The sequence below is a fragment of the Lonchura striata genome, chromosome 7, assembly GCF_046129695.1.
Source record: "Lonchura striata isolate bLonStr1 chromosome 7, bLonStr1.mat, whole genome shotgun sequence".
In the NCBI taxonomy this organism is placed as follows: Eukaryota; Metazoa; Chordata; class Aves; order Passeriformes; family Estrildidae; genus Lonchura; species Lonchura striata.
Genome location: NC_134609.1, coordinates 34272282 through 34297004, shown reverse-complemented (window position 1 = coordinate 34297004; position 24723 = coordinate 34272282). Strand labels below are relative to the sequence as shown.

The 24723-nt window shown below is 53.9% G+C and overlaps 1 protein-coding gene across 1 annotated transcript in view; it reads right to left on the bottom strand.

Moving 5' to 3' along the window:
* UNC5B (unc-5 netrin receptor B) overlaps positions 1 to 24157 on the bottom strand; it is a 51564-nt gene extending 27407 nt beyond the window's left edge. Inside the window, exon 1 of the mRNA XM_077784782.1 lies at positions 24008 to 24157. Coding sequence (XP_077640908.1) covers positions 24008 to 24101 — 94 coding nt within the window. The 5' untranslated portion in view covers positions 24102 to 24157. The remainder of the gene's footprint in view (positions 1 to 24007) is intronic.
* Between the last annotated feature and the right edge of the window lie 566 nt (positions 24158 to 24723).

Sequence of the window (24723 nt, the reverse complement as noted above, 5' to 3'; positions counted from 1 at the left end):
CAGGGAGAGGAGCATCCACCAAACAGCCCCACAGAGCAGGACAGATTCTGATCCGCTTCTTTTCCAGAGAGAAAAACTCCATGGCTTTGTCTGTAACAGCTCTTGGTTTTAGTGATTACCAGAACTCCCTGGCATGCCAAAACAATACTTTCAGATAATTTTTTTCATCCTCCCTACCCCTAAGCTGACAGCATTTCCTTTTGTAACACCGTTCCTGGCTCCTTTTTTAACCTGATTCAAGCACAAACACATTTATTTCAAGTGTTGTCACTTTCTTTTTTCTTTCTCAGGTGGTCTGTTTCGCTCTCTACATCCTACCCCCCTCCCTCTCCGAACAATTCCTCACAAAGGCAATCCAGCAGGATGCTGGGTGTCACCAGAGCAATGAGATTCCCACCCTCGGGTACTCTGGAGAGCCCCCCTAACATTGCAGCGCCAGGCTGGGGCTGAGAAACGTGGTGCCTCCCCCTCCAGCCTCCATCCTCAACGGCCCAGCGATATTCCCGCTGCTCCTCTGGGAGCTGGAACAGGTCATAAGGAAAAATGGCCCGTGGAGGGAAGACGTCATGTGGGAAAACCAGGATTTGAACAAAAGCAGCGTGAGTCCGTGTGAGTCTGTGCATGCTCGGGGACGGCACCGAGGGCAAGGGGGGATGGAGACAATAGTGAATAGACTCCAGATTGTATCCTGAACTTGCAGCCCCATGGGAACAGGGTTATAAAAACCCTTTTTATTTTGTTTGTAGTCCAAAACAAACAAGTACATAAAAAGCTAAATGCGGAGAAGCCAGACAGGAAGTGAGTAACATCTGGGAAACATCTGGCCCTGGCTGTGCCGTGAGCCCAGCCGCCGGCACAGCTCCGGGTACCTGCTCCCACAGCTCCCAGTGAGGAGAGGTCCCCAAAACCTCTGCTCCAAAAGGGCAAAATGGATGCCCCAAGCAGCACAGGGCACCCTGGCACAAGGCTGTGCATCCCCTGAGCACCACAGGAACCCCTGAGAAGGGCTCCGTGCATTAAGGATGCGCTAAACAGTGCAAGGCTGATCCAGGGCTCTGAATATTGCAGGGCAGCCTCCCAAAAAGGGCTCTGAGCATCTCAGGACACTCCCTGAGCATTGCAGAACATCCCCTCAACAGGGCTTTGAGCATAAAGGATGCCCTGAGCAGTGCAGGATACCCTGGTCCAGGGCTCTGAGCACTGCAGGAGGAAGGCAGACTGGCCAGCTGGCACCAGGGTACTCTTGCTCAGCCCTAGGAACTGCCCCACGTCCTCCTCCACAGGACGGAGGAGGTGCTGCCGAGCAGTCAGAGGGGCTGGAGGTATTTTCTCCCCTCTGGTTCTCATCTCCTGCTCTTACTCATCCAAAAGCCCTGGAAAGAACCTCCCAGCAGTGCCCCATGCACAGAGCTGGGGAGCCTGGGGAGGTTGCAGGGCCTGATGATGCTTGGGAAGGCTCCAGCCGGGCTGTGAGGGAGGAGAGCTGGCTCGGCAGGATCGGGATCAGGATCAGCCCGGCTCTCCTCACCGAGGAATTCCCCCGTGGCTGCCAGCCCGAGCTGCCAGTCCGCATCTTCCCTCTGCACCCCCCCACGGCTCTGGGGACAAGGAAAGGGGGCTGCAAGAGACCCCACAGAGCTCCCAGACAGCAAGGGAAGGTGCCATGGAAAGAGCAGCGCTGCTCAGGAGCGGTCTGAATGGCAGCAGGAATCGCTTCTGTTTCCCCCGTGCGACTCCAGCCGCATCTCCAGCCAGGAAATGCAAACAGCCACGCTCAGACACCTGGGGCAGCTCCGCTGATCCTTCACTGCTGCACACCGAACTCCTGGCCAGCCAGCTTCCCTCAGCTCCTCGGGCAGGCTGGGATCCCCCCAACCCACCAGCCACCCCCAAAGCACCCTCAGCTCTCCCCAGAATGTCTCCTTGGCACTCCCTCTGCCATTCGCTCTGGCAGAGCCCAGGATTGGCACTGGGGTACTGCAGTGGGAAGGATTAAAGCTGGTCCAAGGCTGGACCATGCTGGAGAGGGAGCAGCAGCTGGCTGCACAGCATCTGGCACTGCTGCTCATTTATTGCCCAGTGGGACTACTGAGGGCCACCAACGACACTGCTGGTGGCTCAGGTGTCCCACAAGGACAGGAAGGACAAGGACACGTCGTTTGGGGTGTGTTGCAGCCACGCTGGCAGCTGGCCTGAATGTGGAGCATCTCCCCTTGGAAGAGCCCAGACACGGTGCAGGGCATTTGGGGAGTGAAGGGAAGCATTAGGGATGAGGATGGAAGAAAAACAGGAAGGAAAGAAAATAATCAGAATGGTTTGGCTTGGAAGGGACGTTGAAGATCATCTCATTTCAGCAGGGACACCTTCCACTAAAATACCACAGGAGGAAGGACAGTGTTTGGAAGGGGAAACAGGCAAGGCACATTAAAGGAAAAAATGATCCAGCAGGCTGGCAAGGTTAAAAAAGCAAAAACACTGGGACACGGAAGGATAGGGAGACCTAATTAAAAAAGCCTCACCCAGAACACGCCACCAGCAAAAAGCATCTGATGTGCCAGGGACAGAGACTCGGATGCTGCGTGTCCCATGCCGTGTCACTGCACACCCTGCAGCAAAGGGCACGGCTCCCAAACCCCCGAGCCACTGCAGCACAAGGGTGAGCATTTTGACCTCTCATTCCTGCTCATTTCTGCACCAGCTGATGCCCACCTGTAGCCCTTTTTTTTGTGCTGTTACTTAAAACCAGCTACATTAGAAAGCTCCAGCATCAGGAGCTGCCCAGAAGAGTCAGACCCCGCTGCAGCACGAACCCATCCCCATCTCCACAGCTAAATTTGGCCCAGCCCAGGGCAGACGGGATCTTGGAGGTGCCTGAACACATCCAGGCTGTCAGGGAGAGGAGGGTGATGCACAGGAACCCACCAGAGCCAGGCAGCCTGTTCCCACCATCCCTCACACGTGCTTTTTCCTTCAGATTCCCAGCCTAAATAAGGCTTTGGGGAGGAAATTAATGAACAGCAAAGCTGATTACAAAGAACAATACAATGACTCAATCTGTTTTTTACCTCAATTGTCTAAAGCTTTTACATTTATGAATATTTCTCTCAGTACACAATGAAACAGCCCTCTGAGGGAAGCAGTAATGGCCCTGGAGACTTTTTGAGCAAGACTGGACAAAACACCGCATGAACAATCCCAAAGGAAGGACCAGATGATCTAACAGGTCTTTTGCATCTCTAATTCCTCACCCTTTTCTTTCTCCGCCCGGTTCAGGCGCGGGGAGGGGGCGGGGGGTTAGCTGCTGCTAATTAGATGTTAATGCGAGAGCGGCTGCCTGGAGGAGAAACATCGGGACCCTAAATGACAACCAGATCACAGGGATGGGGGTCCTTATTCTCAGCATGGAAAATCTCCCTCTGGAAGCAAAACAGGCCGTAAAATGCTGGCATCCTTTCCACACCAGGGTGGATTGCTCCTGCACCCACCCGCAGCTTCCTGGCACTCATGGGCCACATCGGTGCCAGCTTTCATCTCCTCCCTCTGTCCCCACATCCAGCCTCTTCACCAGTGCATGGCAAGGATCCCCAAAGTTGTTTTGCCTATTCAGGGACAAAGGGAAAACCCCACCAGCACAAGACACATCGAAACGACCTGAGTTTAATTCAGTCCTAACAGCAACCAACTCTCCTGGCTGCCCCCTTGCAGAGCATCTCCTGGAGAAGGCAGCAGGATGCTCTGCCCATCTCCTTCTCCCTGCTGCTTGCTGGGCTGCTTGGATCATCTCTAACACCTGTCTCAGCGAGCTGCAAAGAGCTCAGCCAAGCTGTTTGTGATGAAATCAATGAGGTGATGCAGAGGCAGAAGTCTGAGCCCCTGCCCCTGGCGCCCGGCCCCGCCAGGGGACAGTTACCGAGGCTGTCACTGCCAGCACAGCCCTGGACAGACTGGCAGAATCATTTCAGTCAGAAAAGACCTCCAAGACCATTGAGTCCAACCTGTGACACATCCTCACCGTGTCACCCAGCCCAGAGCATCCAGTGCCACGTCCAGGCGTTCCTTGGACACCTCCAGGGATGGGGACTCCACCACCCCACGGTGCTCAGAGATTTCTCCCAGTCCCATGCTGCCCTCTTCCTTTCCCTGCTGGCCAAGGCACGAGGAAGGTACAGCCTGCCCGAGCAGCCTACCACACATTTTCCCCCTCCAACATGTCATATTCCCCCAAAGTTCAGAAGTTCAGGCTGTCCGAGCTCTGCAATAGCCTTTGCAGACCCATTTGCCTATTACCCTAAAGCTCAGGAGTTCAAACTGCCTGGGTTGTGTAACAAACATAAAACCCATTTCAAAGACATTTCTCCTAAGGACCCTCACCCATTGAGTTCTTTGTAGAGACATCAGCACCCATCTTTCCCATCCCTCTCCACTGGAGCACCCTCATACCTCGAGGTCCACATGGAAGACCAAGAACCAAGAAGGGATGGGGAGCCTCAAATCTGCGGCAGTGGGATGTTACTGCCCTCGTGAGTGGGGTCAGAGCCCCACCACCAGCACCCCTGTGGGCACTGACCTCCTCCCTCCAGCCCCAGCTCCTAAGCCCAGCCATGACAGGAACAAAAGCCACTGCTCAGAGACACATTTATGGCCCTCCAAGAGGGAGCCCGCTGACAGCTTAACGAGCTTTTTGTTTTTCAAGTAGTGGTTTGATATTTACGACTTGAAAGGGAAAAATGCAAGTAGGCAGGGAGGATCAGGGGCTATCTGCTCCTTCTGCTCCTGACCCGATGCTGTCCAACCCACATCCAAGCCCTTCCGGAAAGCCATAAAAAACGATTGCGTTTCAGCTGCTCCCCTCCTCCTTCTTTCTCTCTCCCTTCCACTAAAATCAAAAAGCATCTTTTTTGGTGGTGCTCACTTCTTGTTAATGTCCACCCCAAGGAAAAGCATCAAATATTAATGCAGGAAGCTTCAGAGAGCTCACACTGGAAACCAGAAGCCCCATATGTTGTGGAATATCCCAGTGGATGCAAGATCCCACCAGTTCATCCCCAAGGCCAGGCTCTTTAATGCCTGGGAAGGAAAGAGGAGGCCAGAAATTGGGTTTTTACGAGCAGGAGGGATCACATTCCTGGGATATCAGCCCAGAGTTACACTTAGAGGAAGAAAAAAACTTAAGGGAAAAAATCCAAACTCCATCACCCTTCCCCAGGATGCGGCACTGTTATTTATAAGCTTAAGAGTGAAAAGAGAGGGCAAAACTCCCTGGTTTTGTTGGGTTTTTTTTTGTTTGTTTGTTTTTCTTTTTTTTTGTTTTTTTTTTTTTTTTTTTTAATCCAAAATGCATTAGCAAAGCAGAGAAATGCCTTTGGACTGCAAGAGCATTCCAGCCACCAGCAGGAAGATAAGGCTCTTCCTTCTCCTCCAGATTGCTTGGCAGAGAGGAGACACATGGGGTTTGATTGCACACAGACAGAGATGCCACAGCCCTGACACCAACATAAGAGCTTTTGTCCCGTGGAGGGCTGACCCAGCTGATAAAGAGCCTGCCCTGAGTCCCTAAAACCCAGAAGGGACCTTGGCTGAAAGTTGCAAGGGACTGGTGGGGAACATGGGCAGCTTAGATGTGCAATGCAACACCTGGAAGGGGTGGGAACTGTGTGCCACAGCAGTGTCCCATGGACACAGCCTGTGCGGGTGTCCCATGGACACCTGCCCGCTGCATGCAATGTCAGGCACGCACGTCCCTGTGCCAGGGGAGGAAAGCACCTCCATGTGCTTGGTGGTGACACCTTTGTGCCCGAATGATGCGACTTGATGACTTCTGATGGCTTTCCCAGCCTGCAGAGCTGTGCCCAGCTCTGGGTCTCCCAGCACAAGGAGGAGACGGAGCTGCTGGAGCCAGTCCAGAGGAGGCCATGGAGATGGCCCAAGGCCTGGAGAGCCTCTGCATGGAGCCAGGCTGGGAGAGCTAGGGGTGCTCAGCTGGAGAGGAGAAGGCTCCAGGGAGAGCTCAGAGCCCCTGCCAGGGCCTAAAGGGGCTCCAGGAGAGCTGGAGAGAGATTTCAGACAAGGGTCTGGAGGAACAGGACAAAAGGGAATGGCTTCCCAGTACCAGAGGGCAGGGTTAGATTGGGTATTAGGGAGAAATGCTTCCCCATGAGGGAGGTGAGGCACAGGGTGCCCAAAGAAGCTGGGCGCCCCTGGATCCCTGGAAGTGTCCCAGGCCAGGCTGGATGAGACTTGGAGCCACCTGGGATAGGGGAAGCTGTCCCTGCCCATGGTCTTTAAGCTTTAAGATCCCTTTCAACCCAAACCATTCAGTGACTCTATGAACCCGGCTGCTGAGCTTGGGACATCTTTTCCTGTCCCTCTCATTCCCCACACAAGCCCAGCGTCCTCACAGAAGCCCTGCGTGTGAGGCCCCAGCGGCACAGGCAAGGAAAAAAAAAAAAAAAAAAAAGAGAGAGAAAAAAAAAGAAAAAAAGAAAAAAAGAAAAAAAGGGGAAAATAAAATCAAAGCCTTTTAAGTGGGCTCGAGCAGGGCAGCCCCCTCCCCGCTCCCCTTCCCCACTTATCGCCGCCCGGGGCTCTGCCCGGCGCCCGCCACAATCAGGGAGGCAGCGCAGGCCCGGCGCCAGACGGGATCCTTATCTCCTCCGAGCAGGAATGCGGGCCGGGGGCTGCCCTGCCGCAGGAGAGGAGGAGGAGGAGGAGGAGGGGGAGGCAGAGCCTGCCCGGGGCCTGCCGGCAGCGAGGGGAGCCGGGGACAGGGGAGCCGCGAGGGCCGCAGGGCTCGGTGCCAGCCCGCTCCCGGCACGGCCGGAGGTCGGGAATTGTCCCCGGGGATGATGGCTCTCCTCGTTCCCCGTGAAACCGCAGTCTGTCCCACCGGCCGGCAGCCCTGCCCCCCGAAAAGGAGAGCCGCGAGCCGTGCCCGAACCAGCCCAGCCTCCCGGGCTCGGCCCGGGGCCCCTCCGCGGCGGGGACCCAGAGCCTTCCTCCCCGCTCCGGAGCCGCCCGGGGCTCGTCCCATCGCCGCAGGCCCGACGGAACTGCCCGCACCCACAGCACGGCGAGCAGAGGGAGCAGAGCCAAGCTCAGGCGGGACAGCAGCCACGGCCCCAGCCCGGCTCCCCTCAGCTCCCCGGCGTGAGGGCTGCGTGCTGTTATCACCCAGACGGAGCTTGGAGCGCTCATTTTCACCATTAGGAACGCAGAACTTGGCCCCCAGTGCTGGGGAGCACCGCTCCGTGCTCCCCGGTACACGGACAGCCTCCCCTGCTCCATCCCTGCCAGGGCAGCCGCTCCAGGACTCCCGATGCCTTCAGAGCCCCAGCGAATTCGCAGCCAATTAAGGGGGTATTTTAAAAGTCATAATAAGGGGCTAATGAAGTTTAGAAGCTGCCGACAGCAGCCATATGCCTCAAATATGCTGGGTACAGTCGGTGCCTAGGTAATGCAACTGCAGGTATCAGCTCGCCTAATTAGCTACCAGAAGAAAGTCTAATTTAAAACAAAACTCTTATTTCATTTATTTGCTGACAGCAGCAGAGCAATTCCCTCCAGCATGAAGTGAAAGCAAACACACTGCCCTCAAAATAAACCACCACGGGCTTTTTAATTTTATCCTCCAACAAGTGTTCCCTGGTTAGTCCTCGGCGAGGGAGGGGCAGGGAAAAAAAAAAAAAAAACAAACAAAAAAACAACAACCAAACAAAATAACAAAAACCCAACCTGCACTTCCATTAGCATTACAGAGGACTTGCAAAGACGGCTCCCCACTTGTCACCTCCCTGCCACAGAAAACAGCAACCACTGGAACTCCTCTGCTGTGCATGGAAACCTGCCTTTAACAAAATATCCCTGAGGAAACGTGTGTCCCCTCTCCTATCCTCACTTGGGATGAAGGGGCTCGGCACATTCTCCCTGAGATGCCCAGGCTGGTGTCTGGCTCCAGAGCCGCTGCTGAGAGGTGTAGGTCACCCACACCAGCCAAGATTCCTGACCCTTCCCATCCCTTCCCTGTCTTCACCTCCGGATGCATCCAGCAGCAAATGTGGGGAGGGGAAAGGGAAATCCTAGAAGTGCAGAGAGAGTGCAGGGCCACTGTGATTTTATTTAGCATCTTTATTTATTGAAGTGCTTTAAATAGATATGGATTGACTCTCCCAGCTCTGGCTATTACAGCTTGAAAGGGGAGCTGCAGGCAGCTCCTGGATTAATGCACATGAGGCTACTCCCATGGATGCTCAGCATCCCACTCCATGTGGGACCTCCTCCTGTCTTCCAGACTTCACCTGGGGCCTCTGCATCCCCCTCCTCTTGTAAAACACAACATCCTGGTGCCTCCACTGCTCCACAGCCACATCAAACCCTTTCCACCACCACCCTCAATCACCTCCACAGCCAAACCTTCACCTTGTCACCTTCCTCATAGGGCTCGAGCCCATCCGAGTAATCAGGGATTCATTCTTTCCTATCAGCACGTCCTGCCAACACTTATAGGTTTATGAAAGCACAAGGAGGCATTGCAAGCCTTTACGGACAGCTCTGGCTGCATTTTTCTTCCCACTGATTAAAGTAATAATGCTCAGTTAAGGAGTAAGTAAAAAAAATCACACCATTTTTAGGCAGCTGGGAAAGAGGAGGAAAATCTATTGCAGTGGCCCTGAACAAGCACTTCCCCAGGGCTTCAAGGCAGAAAACTTATCAGACACTGCTCTGATAATGCATTCAGGCCAAACCATTAGTCTTGGGCATAAAAAAGGTGCAATAAAAAGTGCCCCTAACTGCAGACTGAGTGAGGAGGGAGAAATGGGGTTGAAACCCCACAAAGGCTGGGAGCAGCAGCAGCTCCGGGGCTCGGTGGCATCCCCAGCACAGCTGGTGATGCTGACAGTGGGCACCCACCTCCTGCCACTCAAGTGGCAGGGACAGTTTGTCTCCTGCACGTTTAGAGCTGCAGAGAAGTGGGAAAATCAGCATCCATAGCACCACCAGGCTGGTGAAAGATTTCCCCAGGGCCAGCATCCTCAATCATCCTCAGCAATATATTTCCTCATTCTGGCCTCATCTGGCTCCCCTGCTATGTCCCACTCCCAATACCCATCTTACAACACCTTCCCCTCCACAAACACAGCCTCTTTTCTTCCCTGTAACTCCAAACCAGCCCTTTGTCCCGGGCACAAAGAGCTGTGAGGTTTCTGCTGTGGGTTTTTCCCTGCACCGCTTTCCCATCCAGCTTTTTTGGGAATGGCAGAGCCCAAAGCAAGCCAGCTGTGACCTGTGGCTACTCTACAAAAATTATCTCCAGTGGGATTTTCTCCACACCTCCTGCAACGATGGAGATGACAACACAGAGGGGTCCCCTTTCTCCTTAGAAAGAACCCGCTCACCTCTTAAATCCCCATACAGATCATCCAACCTGGGGAAGCCAAGCAACACAAAATGAACTGGAAACATCCCCCATCCTGCTTCCAAACTGCCTTCAAACTGTCAAGTTAGTTATCCTTGAGGGAAAAAGAATTTAAATCCGTATTTTTGATGCCTTAGCCCCCCCCCCATATGTGGATGGGAAGCTCATGGCACGAGCAAGGAGCACCCACACAGCTGCTTTTGTAGTAAGTTCTTATTCCAGAGCCTCAGGCTCAGCCTCCCAGGCACACCCCAGGCTCCAGCCAAACCACCCCCATTCCTAGGGATGGTGACCCAAAAACCAACAGCCCACCAGCTCCACTGCTGTCCCTACAGATGCTGAAGGCCACCACCTTCCCCAAAGGTGGCCAGAGACAAGGTCCACCCACAGCTGGGCACTCGATCCCAGCACCACCCAGCCCGAGCCATTGCTTCCTCCCTCCTTCCCTCCCTCCCTCCAAGGCTGGTTTTCCAGGCAAAACAAGGATGGGAGTTACTCAGGCAGCATGTGACATGACCACCAGAAGGAGGGCATTGCATTACTGGAGCTAAAACTGGATCCTGGTTTCTATTGTCTATTCTTTTGTAGTGATGGGAAGAAAGAGCTGCTGCTCTGTAATCAGGCCTCTTCTGGCTGCTTCCCTGCTTTTAGGGCCAACCAGGATAATGCCACGTTGCTTTCATGTGGCAAGAGAAGCTTATAAACAACACTATTACACTGCTACACCACTGAAATTAAAGCCCTGCTCTGAGCCTCAGTCCCTCCCACAGGCAGCCTGCTTTGCCTCAGACTTAATTTCTTCTCCCAAAGTCTGCAGTGCAGGAAACAGACTGAATCTGGGCCTGAATAAGCACTTGTGAAATTCAGTGTCTCCCAAAATGATGCGCATTACCTATTTCTGAAAAGAGGAGTAATTCCTTCCAGCTTTTGCTAATGTGCTCTCAGCAAACACTCGTTTCTTGTTTTCCCTCACAGCAGAGCAGCTCCAGATCACAGCTCACCCCAAAAGTGAATGAAAGCCTTCTCTTCACTGACGCATCTTCACAGCTTTATTGTATCTTTTGGCCTAAAGTGATTGAGATTTACCCCCACTCCACACCCCATAAAAATTCTGAGCTCACCCATACACATCGAGCCTAAAACCTCCAGAGTGGATTCACTCAGCCAATAATGATCTCAGCTGTGAAAAATCACAAGGGGCAGTCACTTTCTCAGCAGTCTCAAAATAGAGGGTTTTTTTTCCCTTTTTTTTTTTTTTTTTTTTTTTTTTTTAATCAAAAGAGATTCCATCTCTCTGCATTACCTGGAATAAACACCCTGGTGCTGGACAAAAGCACACTTCAACTTTCCTAGCTCCAGGTTCCCATTTCTCCCAGTTCCTTGAGAACCTCTTCCTGGCTTTCCAAGCCTTCTCCTGCACTGTATTAAGAGCCTGTCTCTGCAAATCACCACTCTGCAGTAGGGCAAGGACTCCTTTCATCACCTAGCCCTCCCTCAGGTTCAGCTCCTCTTGGATTACAGCGTCTCCTGGGCACCTGGGCTGGGATTAACCCAGTGTCCCAAACCCAGCAGGCAAGAGCCAGGTTTACTGTGGCCCTGCCCAAGGGACAAACACCAGCCAGACCAAACCCTGGGGACAGCCCGAGGACCTGCAGAAGCAGCTGAAACCATCTCAGGGGAAGATGCTCTGCCCACCACCATCCTTCCCCTTGGTGCTCCATTTTTGGAGGGGCCAGGAACTGCTGCTCCCCAAAAACATGGGAAGCCAAAGCTGCAGGATAATCCTGGCCCAGAAGTCTATGAAAACCCAAACTCCTCCAACCTTTGGACCCCGTGGTTGACATCGGTGCCCCACGTCCAACGTGCCAAGTGATTTCTTCCACAGCTGGAAGGAAGCCTCCCCACCTCTCCCCACTGACCCAGCATGGGATGCTCTTCTCCTGCTTCCCCTTCCATCTCAAACATCACCAGCAAGGGATAATTTCCTTCAAATTAGGGTCACCTCCCAACAAGTGCCTTTTGCCATGCCCTGAGAGCAGCCTTCAGTGCTTCCCTCACCTTGCCTAAGGTTTTTCCAGCATTCTCCTCAATCCTTCATTTATTTCCAGGTGGTCCCCTAAGCAGCAGAGCAGAGCCTGTTTTGAGGCTCAACATCTCAGCATGTTTTCCCATGGACCTGCTGCTCCAAATACTCCCTCCCACATAGCATTTGTGCTCCCCAATAGTAGGTGCCAAGTGTTATGCTGTTGATGTTTTGTTTTTTTGTTTTTTTTATTTAGTGGGATATTAATAGATCCCTCTCACTGGCCAACCAGCCTAGATAAAAACTTTATAGCTAATTTCCTAATCAGACAGGCACTTAATTACTAGACATCTTCTTCTGAGTCAGAGGAGAGGGTGCAGACGTACAAACAGCATGGCAGCTAAGAAAAAAGTCTGGATTTTTTTTTTTTTTTTAGGAAATGAAGCTAAAAAGAGAAACACCACCCCCCCTCCCCCCAAACAAACAAACACAAATACTCCAGGAAGCTCAAAGATAAATCCATGGGGATTTTTGGCGTTTTAGGCACAGGAGCTCCTCTTGGGGCAGGGGACACGGTGGCCCAGAGGGGCTGGATCCCACGGGGCTCACGGCAGTGCCTCCCTCCCCCTGTGTCCCACATACAGCACAGTCCCCACGGGCTGTGAGCAGATGGTTTCCAAGCTGACAGGTTGCAAATAGCTCCGTGGAGCCAGCCAGGGAATCAGATGTTGTCTCCATGCCTTTAGTCTGGGGAACAAAAGATGTCTCCCAGCTCAAAAAGTCTGCTGGGAGACCTCGGTGCTTCTCCTGCTTTTGGGTTTCTTATTCAAAGCACTTTTGCCCAGCTCAGATAGCTCAGGTCTGATGCCTGTACAACTCTACAAGCTGCCTGCACATAACTTTTTCCACTTTTCTCTGACTTTCTGTAGCTGGAAAGAGACCACAAGTTCAGCCTTGGTGCAGGGCACATCACCCTTGCTTTTCCAGCGAGCTGCAGACACTCCCTTGCTGGCAAAAATTTCTTCCTTCCACTTCCCATCAAACTCGTTCACGCCATGAACTCAGGACAACCCAGACAAGCTTCCTCCCAGCATCCCTGTTGTTTATTTAGAGCAACCCCAAGGCTTGGAAACAGCTCTGGAGACCCCAGTCCTAAACACACAGGGCAGCAGCATGCCAGACGTGGGACCCAAACCACCTTTTAGGGAGGGTTTATTTTATAAAACCATCCTCGAGCAGGCCAGGCTGGGTCCCTCCCCACCCGCCCGGGATGCAGAGCCCAGGCAGACTGCAGGATCCCGGCTCCTTTGGCTTCCCTGCTGCTTTCAGCTCTGCAACTCGACCCTGGCGGAACATATGGTTTGAATTCTCCCCCCTAAACTTTCCACAGGCTCCTTCCCCCGCCTCCCCGTGGCACACAACCCTGAGCCCTTGTTCTCTGCCAGCGAGGAATGGTGCTGGCAGCCCTCCCTTCCCTTCCTTCCCATCCCTCTCGGAGGGAAGGAGAGAGGCTGCAGTAAAACCCTGGGCAGAGACTGCACAGTGGGCTTTGCTGCTCCATGCAGGGGTCATTAACAGCCCGGCTGGCTCGTCCCTTCCAGCCAGGAACACTTAGGGAAGCACAGCCTGTGCAGATGGAAGGGCAGGGGGGAGCAGCACAACCAGAACTTGCTCTGCAAGGGAAGATTTTCCTTCCCCATCCAGCCCGGGACCACCGGGGTCCTGTTGGTTTTCCCAGCTTTTACAGAGATGGGGCAACTGAGAGGCATTTAAAAGATTTTATGTAAGATTTTATTTTACCACTGTACTATTCTAACACCAATCACCTATATTTTTACCCCACATCGTCCTACTACAACACATCTTTCACAATTCTAATCCTCTAAAATATCTAATTGTCCTGGTTTAGTATTTAGTTTAGTATTTAGTATTTAATGTTTTCACAAAGCCATATTTTAAAACTTATTAAAACTTATTTCTAATTCAATCTCTCTCTCAACAATATAATCTCTATTCCATAACCTTCCTAAGTCAAAACATCTTAACTCAATGCTTACATACAAATGTACAAGACTGTGTAAGCTATCAAATTTTTAAAATTCTTTACAAATCCATTTCTCACAGGGCCCCACATCCAACCTCATGCCTCTGCAAAAGCCAGAAACAGCATCCTTTAGGATGCAGAAATGGTGAACACGTCAGCGGTGCTCAGAGGATGCTCAGGGTAAAGCAGCAACTTCACCTCCTCTTTTCCCCTCCCTGCGTGCAAAAATCACCTTTTATATTCCTGTTAGGCAGTTTTCATCTAATTTTCTGCTTCATCCAGCAGCCAGGCTTTCCCCCTTCAAAATGACTACAGCAGCCTAAGCTGGTTTTTGTTCAGCCAGAAGCAGCAAGTGAGATTCTTATGAAGCATTACTGTGCCTCACTAAAAAGCCAGGCATCACCTTCTCCCAGCTCACGGGGCTGGGGGGAGTTCAAAACCCACCCCAGGGGCCCTCATACCCCCTTCTTGCTCCCTGCGTCCCCAAAGCAGCAGCCTGGAGCGGAGCCCTGGGAGGGCTGTGGGGCAGATGGACAGACGGATGGATGGATGGATGCCCCTGGCCAAAACAGCGGTGGCTGTGATGGAAACCAGAAGCTTTGTGGTCTGTGAGCCTGACAGCCTTCCCAAGGCATGCCGAGCATTGCTGGCACGCCTGTGTGTCCCACACCGGCCTCCCGACCACGTCCGAGGCAAAAAAACCCCAAATCCTCTGAACCGGTGAATTTCGGCAGCACAGGACCAGCAAGCCCGACAGCTTCTTGGAGCCGAGCACAGCACAGATTCTTCTTAGCAGGTATTAAAAACCACACTTCAAAAAGGAAGAAAAGCCATCTGTTTTTGACCTGCTGCATTTAGGATTGGTGTTACTCAAGGTTTTAACCGAACAGAGGAGGCCCTGCAGTAACCTGTGGCTTCCCCTGCTCCTCATCCCTCAGGATCCCTCTCCGTAGGCTGCGACCCCATCTGCAGAGCCGGCGTGTGGGTTTTTCCATCCCCGGCAGGACCGGCCCCAACACGCCCCAGACTCCCGGGGTTTTGCTATAAACTACAAAGGAACCTGCCCAATTCGCCCCAGTTTGCATAACCAGTTTATCCCAAGCATTTGTTTTAAAAGCTCAGCTCTGGTTAGTCACTGCTCAGCCCAAGCAAAACCCAACCCTCTTCCCGGCTTTTCGATCTTGCTTTTCCAGCTTCGGGCACAAACAGCATTTTTATCTTGGTGTATAAATTTTAAAAATATGAAATAAGTGCCTTGGTGCCTTGTTTTATATATACACACACCTATATATCATATGTATTTTATTTATATCGGGGTATCCAAAGGGTCCACGAGCCAGGATAGGGATTAGCCATGAGGCTCTAAGTCCTTAAATCCAAACCGAGTCATTCACCAGTAGCAAACCATTAAGCATAAACACACATGGGAAAAAAAAAAAAAAAAAAAAAAAAAAAAAAAAAAAAAAAGAGGGAATGAAAAGGGGGAGAAAAACAGTTTTATAGCCCTTGGCAGCCCACACCCCACTTCATCACACTCAGGATCCCAGTCATCCAAGCAGCTCCACAGCCAAATCCCCTCTCCTGTAACAAATCCCGTTAGTGCCGACGCTGGAGCGCAGAAGGAGGCGTTTGCATGGCTCTGGCTGCAGAAAAGCAGCCAAAATGATGTGTAAGGGGAATCAGACATGCTGCAGGAAAACCTGCTTCCACAACTGAGTCAGCATCTCCTAAAGACCAGGGAGGACAGCAGGAACTGCGGGCCTGGGGATGCACCTGGATGGACCTGGCAGGGGAGCCCCCCAGTGCCACCTCCTCTTCTTCCCGGGAGCCCAGAGCGGCCCCAGGAGAGGCAACAAAGTCAGGTGTGCACCCAGCAGTGACACCAGGTCACCAAATACTTAGCCCCAAAACACAGGCTGATGGAACTCAGAGGAGACCCCTGGGAGCAGCGTAGGGATGCCACAGCCCCAGCGAGGAGCTGGGACAATTTGGAACAGCTTAATCCCAGCCTAATCAGATTTCCAGCAATGCTCGACCCACTCTGTGAAGATGCCCTCCAGCCAGGGCCCAGACAGCAGCAGAAGAGACAGGACATTTAAGCTTCTCCAAGATAAACGGGAAGAGAAAACCCTTCCATGAACCCCTTCTCCAGCTCAGTGACCCAGACCGCTGATTACTTTTAATTGCTGTGTAATTGGACTCTGGGAGCCATGCTTTCATTTTAAGCCTGTCTCTACATTTCACATCTGGTCAAAGTGGGAAAGAAAAACCTTCAAAAGTAATATTCCAGTGCAGGAACCCCGTAGCACCCTCCAGCAATTGCCAAACCAGCGTGGCAGCAGGGAGGCAAAGGCTGCACCCCTTGTTTGGGATAAACAGGGGTGGAGGTAGGTGCTGGGATCCCACACCTGGGCAGCAGCACCCCAAAGGCAGCAGTGGCCCCAGGCCAGAGCACGGCAGACAGCATGGCCACACTGCAGGATCCTCCCTCAGCACCAGCACTAATTACTGCCTTGGCTTGCAGGGCCCTGCAAAGCCCCTGATCAGAGATGCCCCTCCAGGTGAGGGCGGGGACGCTTGTTCGGGCTCCACAGACCAAAAGCAAGCAGCAGACCACTTTTTTTTTTTTTTCTTTTTTTTTTTTTTTTTTTTTGTCAGTTGTTTTAAATAGCAACCACTTTCAGGCTGCTGGAAAACACCCTTCCTTCTGTTCTCCAAGCCAACCCAAACAGATGGAGCCAATAACGCAGCCGGGTGATGGCGCAGGATGCTGACGGCCCATGGGGAAGAGCAGCCCCGCTCACAGACCCCCAAGAGGAGCAACCAGACCCCCTGAAGATGGCAGGGAGGCACTGCCCATCAACCCAGTGGAAGAACTTCATCCATCTCCATAAAACACTCCAAAGTCGTGGTATGAATCACGGAAGTTAAAAAACATCTCCAGGATCACCAAGTCCAACCTTTGACCGAATACCACCTTGTTGGCCATGGGATTGTCCTCCATTGCTCCCAGTCCTCCAACTAGCAGCCAGGAGGAATTACAGTTTCCCAGACACCATGTGAATCCACTGGAGGCTCAGTGAAACAGTCTTCACCTCAGTGCCTTCAGCCCCTGCTGTGGATGCCCTCACGTGTGCCCCAAACCTTACAGCCTAGAAGGCACCTCTGCATCCCAGGCATGCCACTTCTCCCAGGAATCTGTCCTGAGGAATTCCTGGGCTCTGCAACCTCCTGCCTAAGGAGAACTCCCACGCTGCACAGTGCAACACAACCCTTTTAATAGCCTCCCGCCCCCACCAACCACCTGGCCAGGAAGCCTGGATTTGGCTGGAAACCTCCATCCCTCCATCCTGCCACGGCCCCAGGAGGGGCAGGTACACCCAGGAGCCCACCCAAAGGTGGGCAGCCCAAACTGCCCCATTTTAGTGGTGACATGGGACCTGTAGAGGAGTTTAAATGCTGTTGACGTGGCGAGAAGGGGGCAAGGAGGGGTCACTTCCATGCCAGGGGGCAGCTCCCAGGGAGAAGAGGAGCTCCACAAAAGGAAGGACTCACAAAGCAACAGCAGGACAAAGTCTGGGTGCAGAGAACCTTGCTGTCACCTCAGCTGTGCCCTCACCTGCCATCATTTGAGAGCCACCACGTCTGTCTCCATACAGCTCCAACAGGGAGGGATGCCTGGCAGGGAGGAGCATCGTGGTGCCTTCCAGGAAGGAGCACTCCCCATTTCCCACCCTGCACTCGTCCATGTTCTACCTGCACAGCCTTTGGTTCAACACATCAAGGTGTGCTGCACCTCATCCCTAGCATAAGACAAAGCATCCAAAAATGATGTCACATGCAGCAACATCAGCTCCAAGAGCATTTCTCCACCTCCACGGAAGCTTTTTTCCACTCCCCACACCTCTTTGTAGCATTCTGTACCATCCACCTGCCGGGATCCCCAGCTGATGCTCCCAGCATCATCCCCACAGAGCCCCCAAGCCCACCCATCTCGGATGTCCTCGGCTCTCCTCCCGCGGTGGTCCCCACTCGAGAGAGAGGCAGATGGATCTAACAGGCATTAAACATCTCATAATGAGATTTTCCACGCTCTTTCAAAGGGAAACAATCCCTCAGCTCTCACACTGGGTGCAGGCTTGTGAAGGAGGGGAGCAAAGGTTATTCATGGGGTCTTGATGGAAACCACACCAGTGAGATCTCGCGGAAGCAGGAGAGATGCCAGGATGTGACTTTTGTGTCTGGCTCCACCACAACTGGGCTGACAGCCCTGGGTATTCCAGCTGGGAAGGGATCACTCCTGGTACAAACCAGTCCTCTTCCTCCTCCTTTGTTATTCCCAAAAGATGTGGGGATAAACTGGGGAGAGAAGTGAGGGCAGCCGTGCTGCATGTGTGTGTGTACGCAGGTATTACACAAAATGCCCCCCAAATCCATAAGGCCTTCTTCCTTTCCTGAAAGGACTTGCTTCCCTGGAGAAAGGGACAACCCAGACCTTGAATTCCAGGTCAGAAAAGCTTTGCTCACTTTTCTTCTTGTATAACCAGGTATGCTATTACTCTTAAGTAATAATATAAGTAGTGAGTGTCTCAACTAGCACCCTTCACCTCCCAGGGTACAAAAAATGACAACAACACAACACACCAGCACTGCCTTAAACCTACAGAGCAAGCAAGGCAAAGGGGCAAAATAGCTCAGAAACATTTGATTTTTAAATGCTGGGGGACTCCTGTCAGCCACATCTAACCAGACCAAGCTATGCATGGCACACAGCAGGATGCAGCTCCTGATTTATATTTCACTTGGATAAACACAAGTGCCATGGTCACAGGGCAATTTTGGGCCTGCCATGTCTGCCATCCCCATGCCATACCCCATGTGGCTTCATAGCCACTCCCAAGCCATGGGACCTGGTAATTCCTCCTCATTGCAGCAAGGAATTAACTGAAAAGGGGATGTTTCACTAAACAAGTGAGAGTTTCGCCATCAACCCCAGCAGAGAGAGGCTGAAACACAAGGAGGGAAGACACTGAGGCCTCCATGGATGCTCCAGCCAGGCAGGCGAGGGAAGGGGCCTGGCAAAGCCAGGGAAGGTGGGAGCAGAGCTCACACACCAGGCAAACATATTTTTTGCCTCTCAGGCTGCAGGACACCCTGCCTGTGCTGAGCTGGCGGTGACATGGGGCTTGCTCTGCTTCCATGCTCCTTCCCTTGCCCCACCTGAATTTCCCCACGGAGGAAGACTGGGGCTACCTGCAGAAACACCAACTTGTCACCACTGTCCCTTGACTAGGACACATCCCCAGCCATCAGGAGTTTGGTTTAAAGCTTACAGCTCCAACACCCCCAGCTACACCAGCCATGGAGGAGGCCCAGGGGTTTCACTACAAACCTGACCCTGTGTGGGTCTGGGGGAGGCTCTGAACTGGGAACAGCCTCCCTAAGAGTGGGAGAAGTCACCCAAGGCAGGAGGGAGCAGAGGAGACCCAGGCTGCGGCAGGGAGGGACTCGCAGGAGATTAAAGGCAGAGTGCAGGACACGCTGGAGCAAGCCCCATGCTAAATAATTCCTGCTTCCCTTCCCTTTCCTCGTTTTCCAGCCTGGCTTCACCCAGCTTTTCCCAGCCTGGCTGCCGTTTGATCTCTGCCTTTCCCTCAGCAGAGGTGCTGAGCCCAATAAAAATTAAAAAAAAAAAACAAAACAGGGGGTTGAGCCCCTTAAAAAAAAAAAAAAAAGAAAAAGAAAAAAAAAGAAAAAAAGGCAAATAGGAGACAGATGGAAAAAAGAAAAAAAAAAAATCCCCTAAAAAGCCAAGCTCAGCAAACACGTGGCTGTTAGCAGCCCAGCCCAGCGGTTTGGGATGGGGAACGGGCTCCGGAGGAAGAGGAGGAGGAGGAGGAGGCAGCAGCTCTTCCCCTCGCCGAGGAGCAGGTCCGGGGCTGCCAGCCCAGCGCATTCCTGCGCCGTGACTCAGGCCTCCCAAAAACCAGGAGGCTTCGAAAATAATACTGGCTGCAGCCCGCGGGATGCTTTGCTTGCCGTTGCAGCGCTTTGCTCCCCAAGGGGGGCAGAAATGCTTTATCCCAGGAGCAGCATCACCCTCCGAGCAGGGAGCCCAGAAGCGAGCCCGGGCTCCAGAACTGCCCCGACAGTCAAATGCGGGCGGCAGAGGCTGCGGGCCGGGCAGAGGGAGGATTTGGGGAGCGCTCGGAGGGTGGGCAGCCGGCCGGGGCTCCGCGCCGCCCCGGCCCAGGCCCGGCAGGGCGCTGTCAGACAGGCACCAGAGCGGCTCTCCGGCTTGCCCTGCGCTTTCTGAGCCTCTCCCCGGCCAAAGCTGCTCGGCCCCCAGCCCCGTGCAGCCCCGCTGCAGGTCACACAGGATTTCTCCAGCCTAATGTGAGAGGAGACATCACTGAGAAGCTGCTGGCTCACTACCAAGGAGATACAGCTGGTTCACTCTTTGGAGATACAGCTCACACACTTCCTTAAGGTCCTGAGTTCTGGCAGAGCCAGGGAAGGATTGCCCAGGCTCCCTTCAGCCCAAGGTGAATTCCCAGCCCTAAGCAGCCCCACTGAAGGTCACAGAGTTCTCCAGTGCTCCAGCTAACATGAGGGGAGACATCACTCAGAAGCTGCTGGTTCACTACAAAAGCTCTGCTTTTTGGAGATACAGCTCACACAACGCTTCCTTTAGGTCCAGAGCCCCGGCAGAGCCAGGGAAGGATTGCCCAGGCTCCCTTCAGCCCAAGGTGAACAGAAGGGAGTCACAGAATGGTTTGGGTTGGAGGGGACCGTAAAGTTCATCTCGTTCCAGTCTCACTGCCACGGGCAGGGACACCTTCCACTGGACCAGGACCCCATGCAAGGTGGGTCCAGCACTCCCAGGAGGGACAGGACTCAGCCACAGATCCCCTGCACAGCTCAGCATCCCCAGGGCCGGGGCTGTGTCAGCTCGGTGCCACCGTGCTCTGACTCACAGACAGGGCTGGCTTGCACAATACAACTGATTACAGCAAATTACAGCTTTGCAGATTATGCAAAACCAAAATTGGAGCCAGTGGGCCTCCAATTGCCACAGAGGAGCTGATGGCAGTCACTGAACGGCTCAGGCATCCCTTGCACCCTGTTAATTCCCCCTTCCCATGGGTGGGATGGCAGGAAGGGGGCAGAGGGAATGGGGTGATGATTTATCTCTCCCCCCCCCGGCCCCCCCAGGAAATGTTTTCACTCACATTAGCATCGCTAAAGCTGGGAAGATATAAATGAATAGGAAACAGCAGGAACCTGTGGCTTTATGGCACCAACATCTGCTGTAATGAACTCCTCAGACTCCCCACAGCCCCCTCCATCCTCACCTCACAGCATTCCTGGCCTGGCACTGGCCTGCCAGCCTGGCTTTGCCCAGCAAAGCTCAGCTCAGGACTCTCCCAAAACCCCCCAAGGCTGCCAGGATTATCCCAAAGGGAGGGAGAAATCTGTGGGGATGCAACTGCTGGAAATGGAAGGAAAGCTGAGCTCCTTGCAGCATCTTGGCTCACTTAACTGACCCAAAACACAGATCTGTTTTTTAGATATTTTTGTATATACAATTCCTGTTCGACCAGGAGAGGGATGGAAAGGGAACCAGCACCCCAGGGACCCACAGGACCCTACAGAGATGAAGAGCACAGCTGAGCCCTCCAAGCTCCTTACAGGGTCAGCTTTTGCTTTCTAAGCGGAGTAAATGCAAGCTGGATTTCCTCCCTGCCCCCCCAACTACTATTTCCAAGAGATTCTGCCCCCTCTAAAGTAGTGGTTTTCCATTTCTCTCCTTTTTTTGTTCTTGTTCCAGTATTTCCCTCTGCTGCTACCACACACAGACAGCACCGGCTTCTGAGAGAGAGAGAGAGAGAGCTCCACAAAAAAGCAGCTGAAGGAGAAGGAGATAAAAAACTCCTGAGCAGATCCTTCCACACATCCCTGTCCTCAAGCCTCCACTTCCAAAGGGCAGGATTTGATAGGCAACAGGTCCTGGAGCATTTTTTCCCCAGCCATCTGCTCACGCTGGCAGCAGCAGGCAGGCAGACAGCCTCCTGCCACCCTTGTGCTCATGCTGCTGGGGGACAGCAGTGCTGCTAGCTCCCCTCCATGCCCCCATCTCTGGGTGTTTCCTGCTGCTGGCAGGGCAGAAGGGTGAAGGATATTCCTTCACCAGGATGACAGCTGCCCAAAAACACCTCTGTCAGCAGAGTCCCCACCTCCAGCATCACCCTCTGGATTTCAGCCACCCTTCTCCGGCCTCTGTGCAGCCTCATGGGGAGAGACCCTCCAGCAAGCTCCAAATCCTCACCCCAAATTGTTTTCCTACCCAGAGGAGCAGGATGGAGCCTGGAGAGCAGCCTGGCAGGTAAAGCCCCAGGCTCAGGGAGGAGGGACATGCTGGGAGCTGGGTCCCCTCAGCAGTGCTGAGGGGATGGATGAGTGGACCAGATGCTTTCTGGGTTTCACAGCCCCATCCAAAACAACACTTCTACCCCCACACTGCAAAACCCAACACAAACAACATGCACCTTCTTTGTTATTAAAAGAGAAAATTGTTTTCTGGGTGAAAACAATTCTGCCTCTCCCTAAAAACCAGGCAAGGACGGGGAAGGGAGTGCACGATCACCGGGGCTGAGCACCTATCTCAGCTCCCTCTGCCTCATCACATGTCACCACTACACAACCCTCCTGGAGAAACACTAATTATAGCTCTCCAGCTACAAACTTTATTATACACACACGTACATATGCCAGATTAGCAGCGTGCCTTGAGAGAGCTCCCCAGACTCAAACTGAGCCAGGTGGGTCAGGTTTAACTTGTTTTTTTTTTTTTTCTTCTTCATTCCCTCCCTCCCTCCCTCCTGCCCAGTTTCATTTCAAGCCCTGCGTGAACTTGGCGCACACGAAGATAAGAGGGCAGAGCCAGGCACGAACACGGCGATATCCCCCCAGCTCCCCTCGGCAGCCACGGAAAGCTCGGCTAAACCCTGACCCACAGCAGCCTGGCTAATCCAGCCTGCCGAGCCCAGCCTGGCTAATCCAGCCTGGCTAATCCAGCCTTCCCAAAGCCCCGGCGCTGAGCCCAGACCCGGCCCCTCGCTGCCCATCCCTCCGGCACCGCTCCCACCCAGCAGCAGCACACCAGTTGCCAGCTCCCAAACCTCTCCCTTCCCACCGAGGGAGAGTTTCCTCTGCCCGGAGGAGGCTGCTGCAGCCACGTCCAGGCCCCCGGATAAATCCATAGTGCCATTCCTGTTTCCCATTTGCCGAAATACACTGGATCTTTGTGCAGCGGAGGCGGAAAAAATATTAATCTAATTAGACTCCCTCCCTAAAATTCCTCGTCACCTTAATTACGCTTCAGAAAAGAAGGCTTGGTTCATTTTCCTAGAAAATCAGCTTGTCAGGAGACGCTTTCAACTCCTTAACAAGACCGATCTGTGCTTCGCGATGCGTCCTCAAACCCTCGCCGGGAGCCGCGGAGAGCGACAGATCCCGAATTCCCGCCGGGATAACGACCTCGCCCAACACGGTTTTGGTCTCTGCCAGCCTCCCAAAAGCCACCAAACTCCACAGGGCTGTCCTTCCGAGCTCTACGCTCGAGCACACCTTTTAACACCCGGAGAATAAACGCGGGCGGCTGCGCTTTGCACCGCCGGAGGATGACAAAGAACGAAGTGCTGAGGTGCCGAGGAGGTCCGTGAGTTGTGGAGTGGGTGTGTGGGGGAATACACAGCGGAAAGGCTGAGTTTGATCGCGGGAGTCCTAACGAGAGAGGGCAGCAGGAGAGACGTGCCTCTGCTTCGTGTCTGTGGCAGGCATTGCTAACGGAAGGGCTGGATTTAAGTGCATCTCAATCACAAGATTGGGCTGCGCACAGGAAACTTTCAACAGCCATAGGAAAAGACCACTCGGCTGCCCGGCCATCAGTCGCTCAGCTTATAAAAATACAGATTTAATAATAATCAGTAAAAAAAGAAAAAATTAAAAATCCAGGCTGAATAGTTACTTATTTGACCTGTCGGGGAATCACAGCCGGCGCTACTACAAACAGGGCTGGGTTTGTTTTGCTTTTGCCAAGAAAAATAAATATATATGTATATACAGAGAGGGAAATATAAGGAAGCGGCACGGCGAGGCGGGCAGGGAGCGGCGCTGGCAGCTCGCATCCCCCGGAGCATCCCCCGTGGAGCGGGGAGCGCTGCCAGCCCGTGTCCCCGCGGAGCATCGCAGCGGGGAGCGCTGCCAGCCCGCACCCACCAGAACGTCACATCATCCCTGCCGGCCCGGAGCATCCCCGCTGCCAGCCCGCATCACCCTCCCCGCGAGCATCCCCCCGCCGCGGCGCGGAGGGGCCGGCTCCCCCCCGCCAACCCCTTCTATTGAAGAAAAAAATTAAAAAAACCCCAAACAACTCGGCGTCCCAAGGCCGGGCACCTCAACCGCGGTGAACTTTTTGAGGGGGACGCTGCCCACCCCACAGCCCCCCAAACTTGCGCCCCCTTACCTGCGGCGGCCAGCGCCCGGCGGAGCAGCAGCGCGGGGAGGAAGGAGAGGAGGAGGAGGAGGAGGGAGAGGCGGCGGGGGCCGGGCGGCGGCATGGCGGCAGCGGAGCGGCACCGGGAGCGGAGCGCTGCCCGCCTCGCCACTCTGCCGGGCTGCCCGGCGCCGGGCGGGGCGGGACGGGGCGGGACGGGCGGACCGGGGCGGGGCGGGGCGGGGCGGGACGGGGCGGACCCTACCGGGAGCGGCGCCCGCGCTCCGCCCGGCCCGGCCCGGGATGCGCGGCTGCAGCGCGAGGGGTGCACGGATGGATGGAGGGAGGGATGGAGGGAGGGATGGATGGATGGATGGATGGATGGATGGATGGATGGATGGATGGATGGATGGATGGATGGGGGGTGGATGGAGGGATGGAGGGATGGGTGGATGGATGGATGGATGGATGGGGGTGGATGGAGGGATGGAGGGATGGGTGGATGGATGGATGGATGGATGGATGGATGGATGGATGGATGGATGGATGGATGGGGGGTGGATGGAGGGATGGAGGGATGGAAGTGGAGCCGCTGTGCAGCGGGGCTGGCGGGCACCAGGGGGAGCCGCGCAACGCCAGCCGAGCCCAGCCCCCCCGAGCTCCCCGCGGAAAGCAGCGTCCTGCCGCGCTCTTGCCACAGATGACTGTGAGATCGAGATCATCTCCTTCCATGGCCAGGGACACCT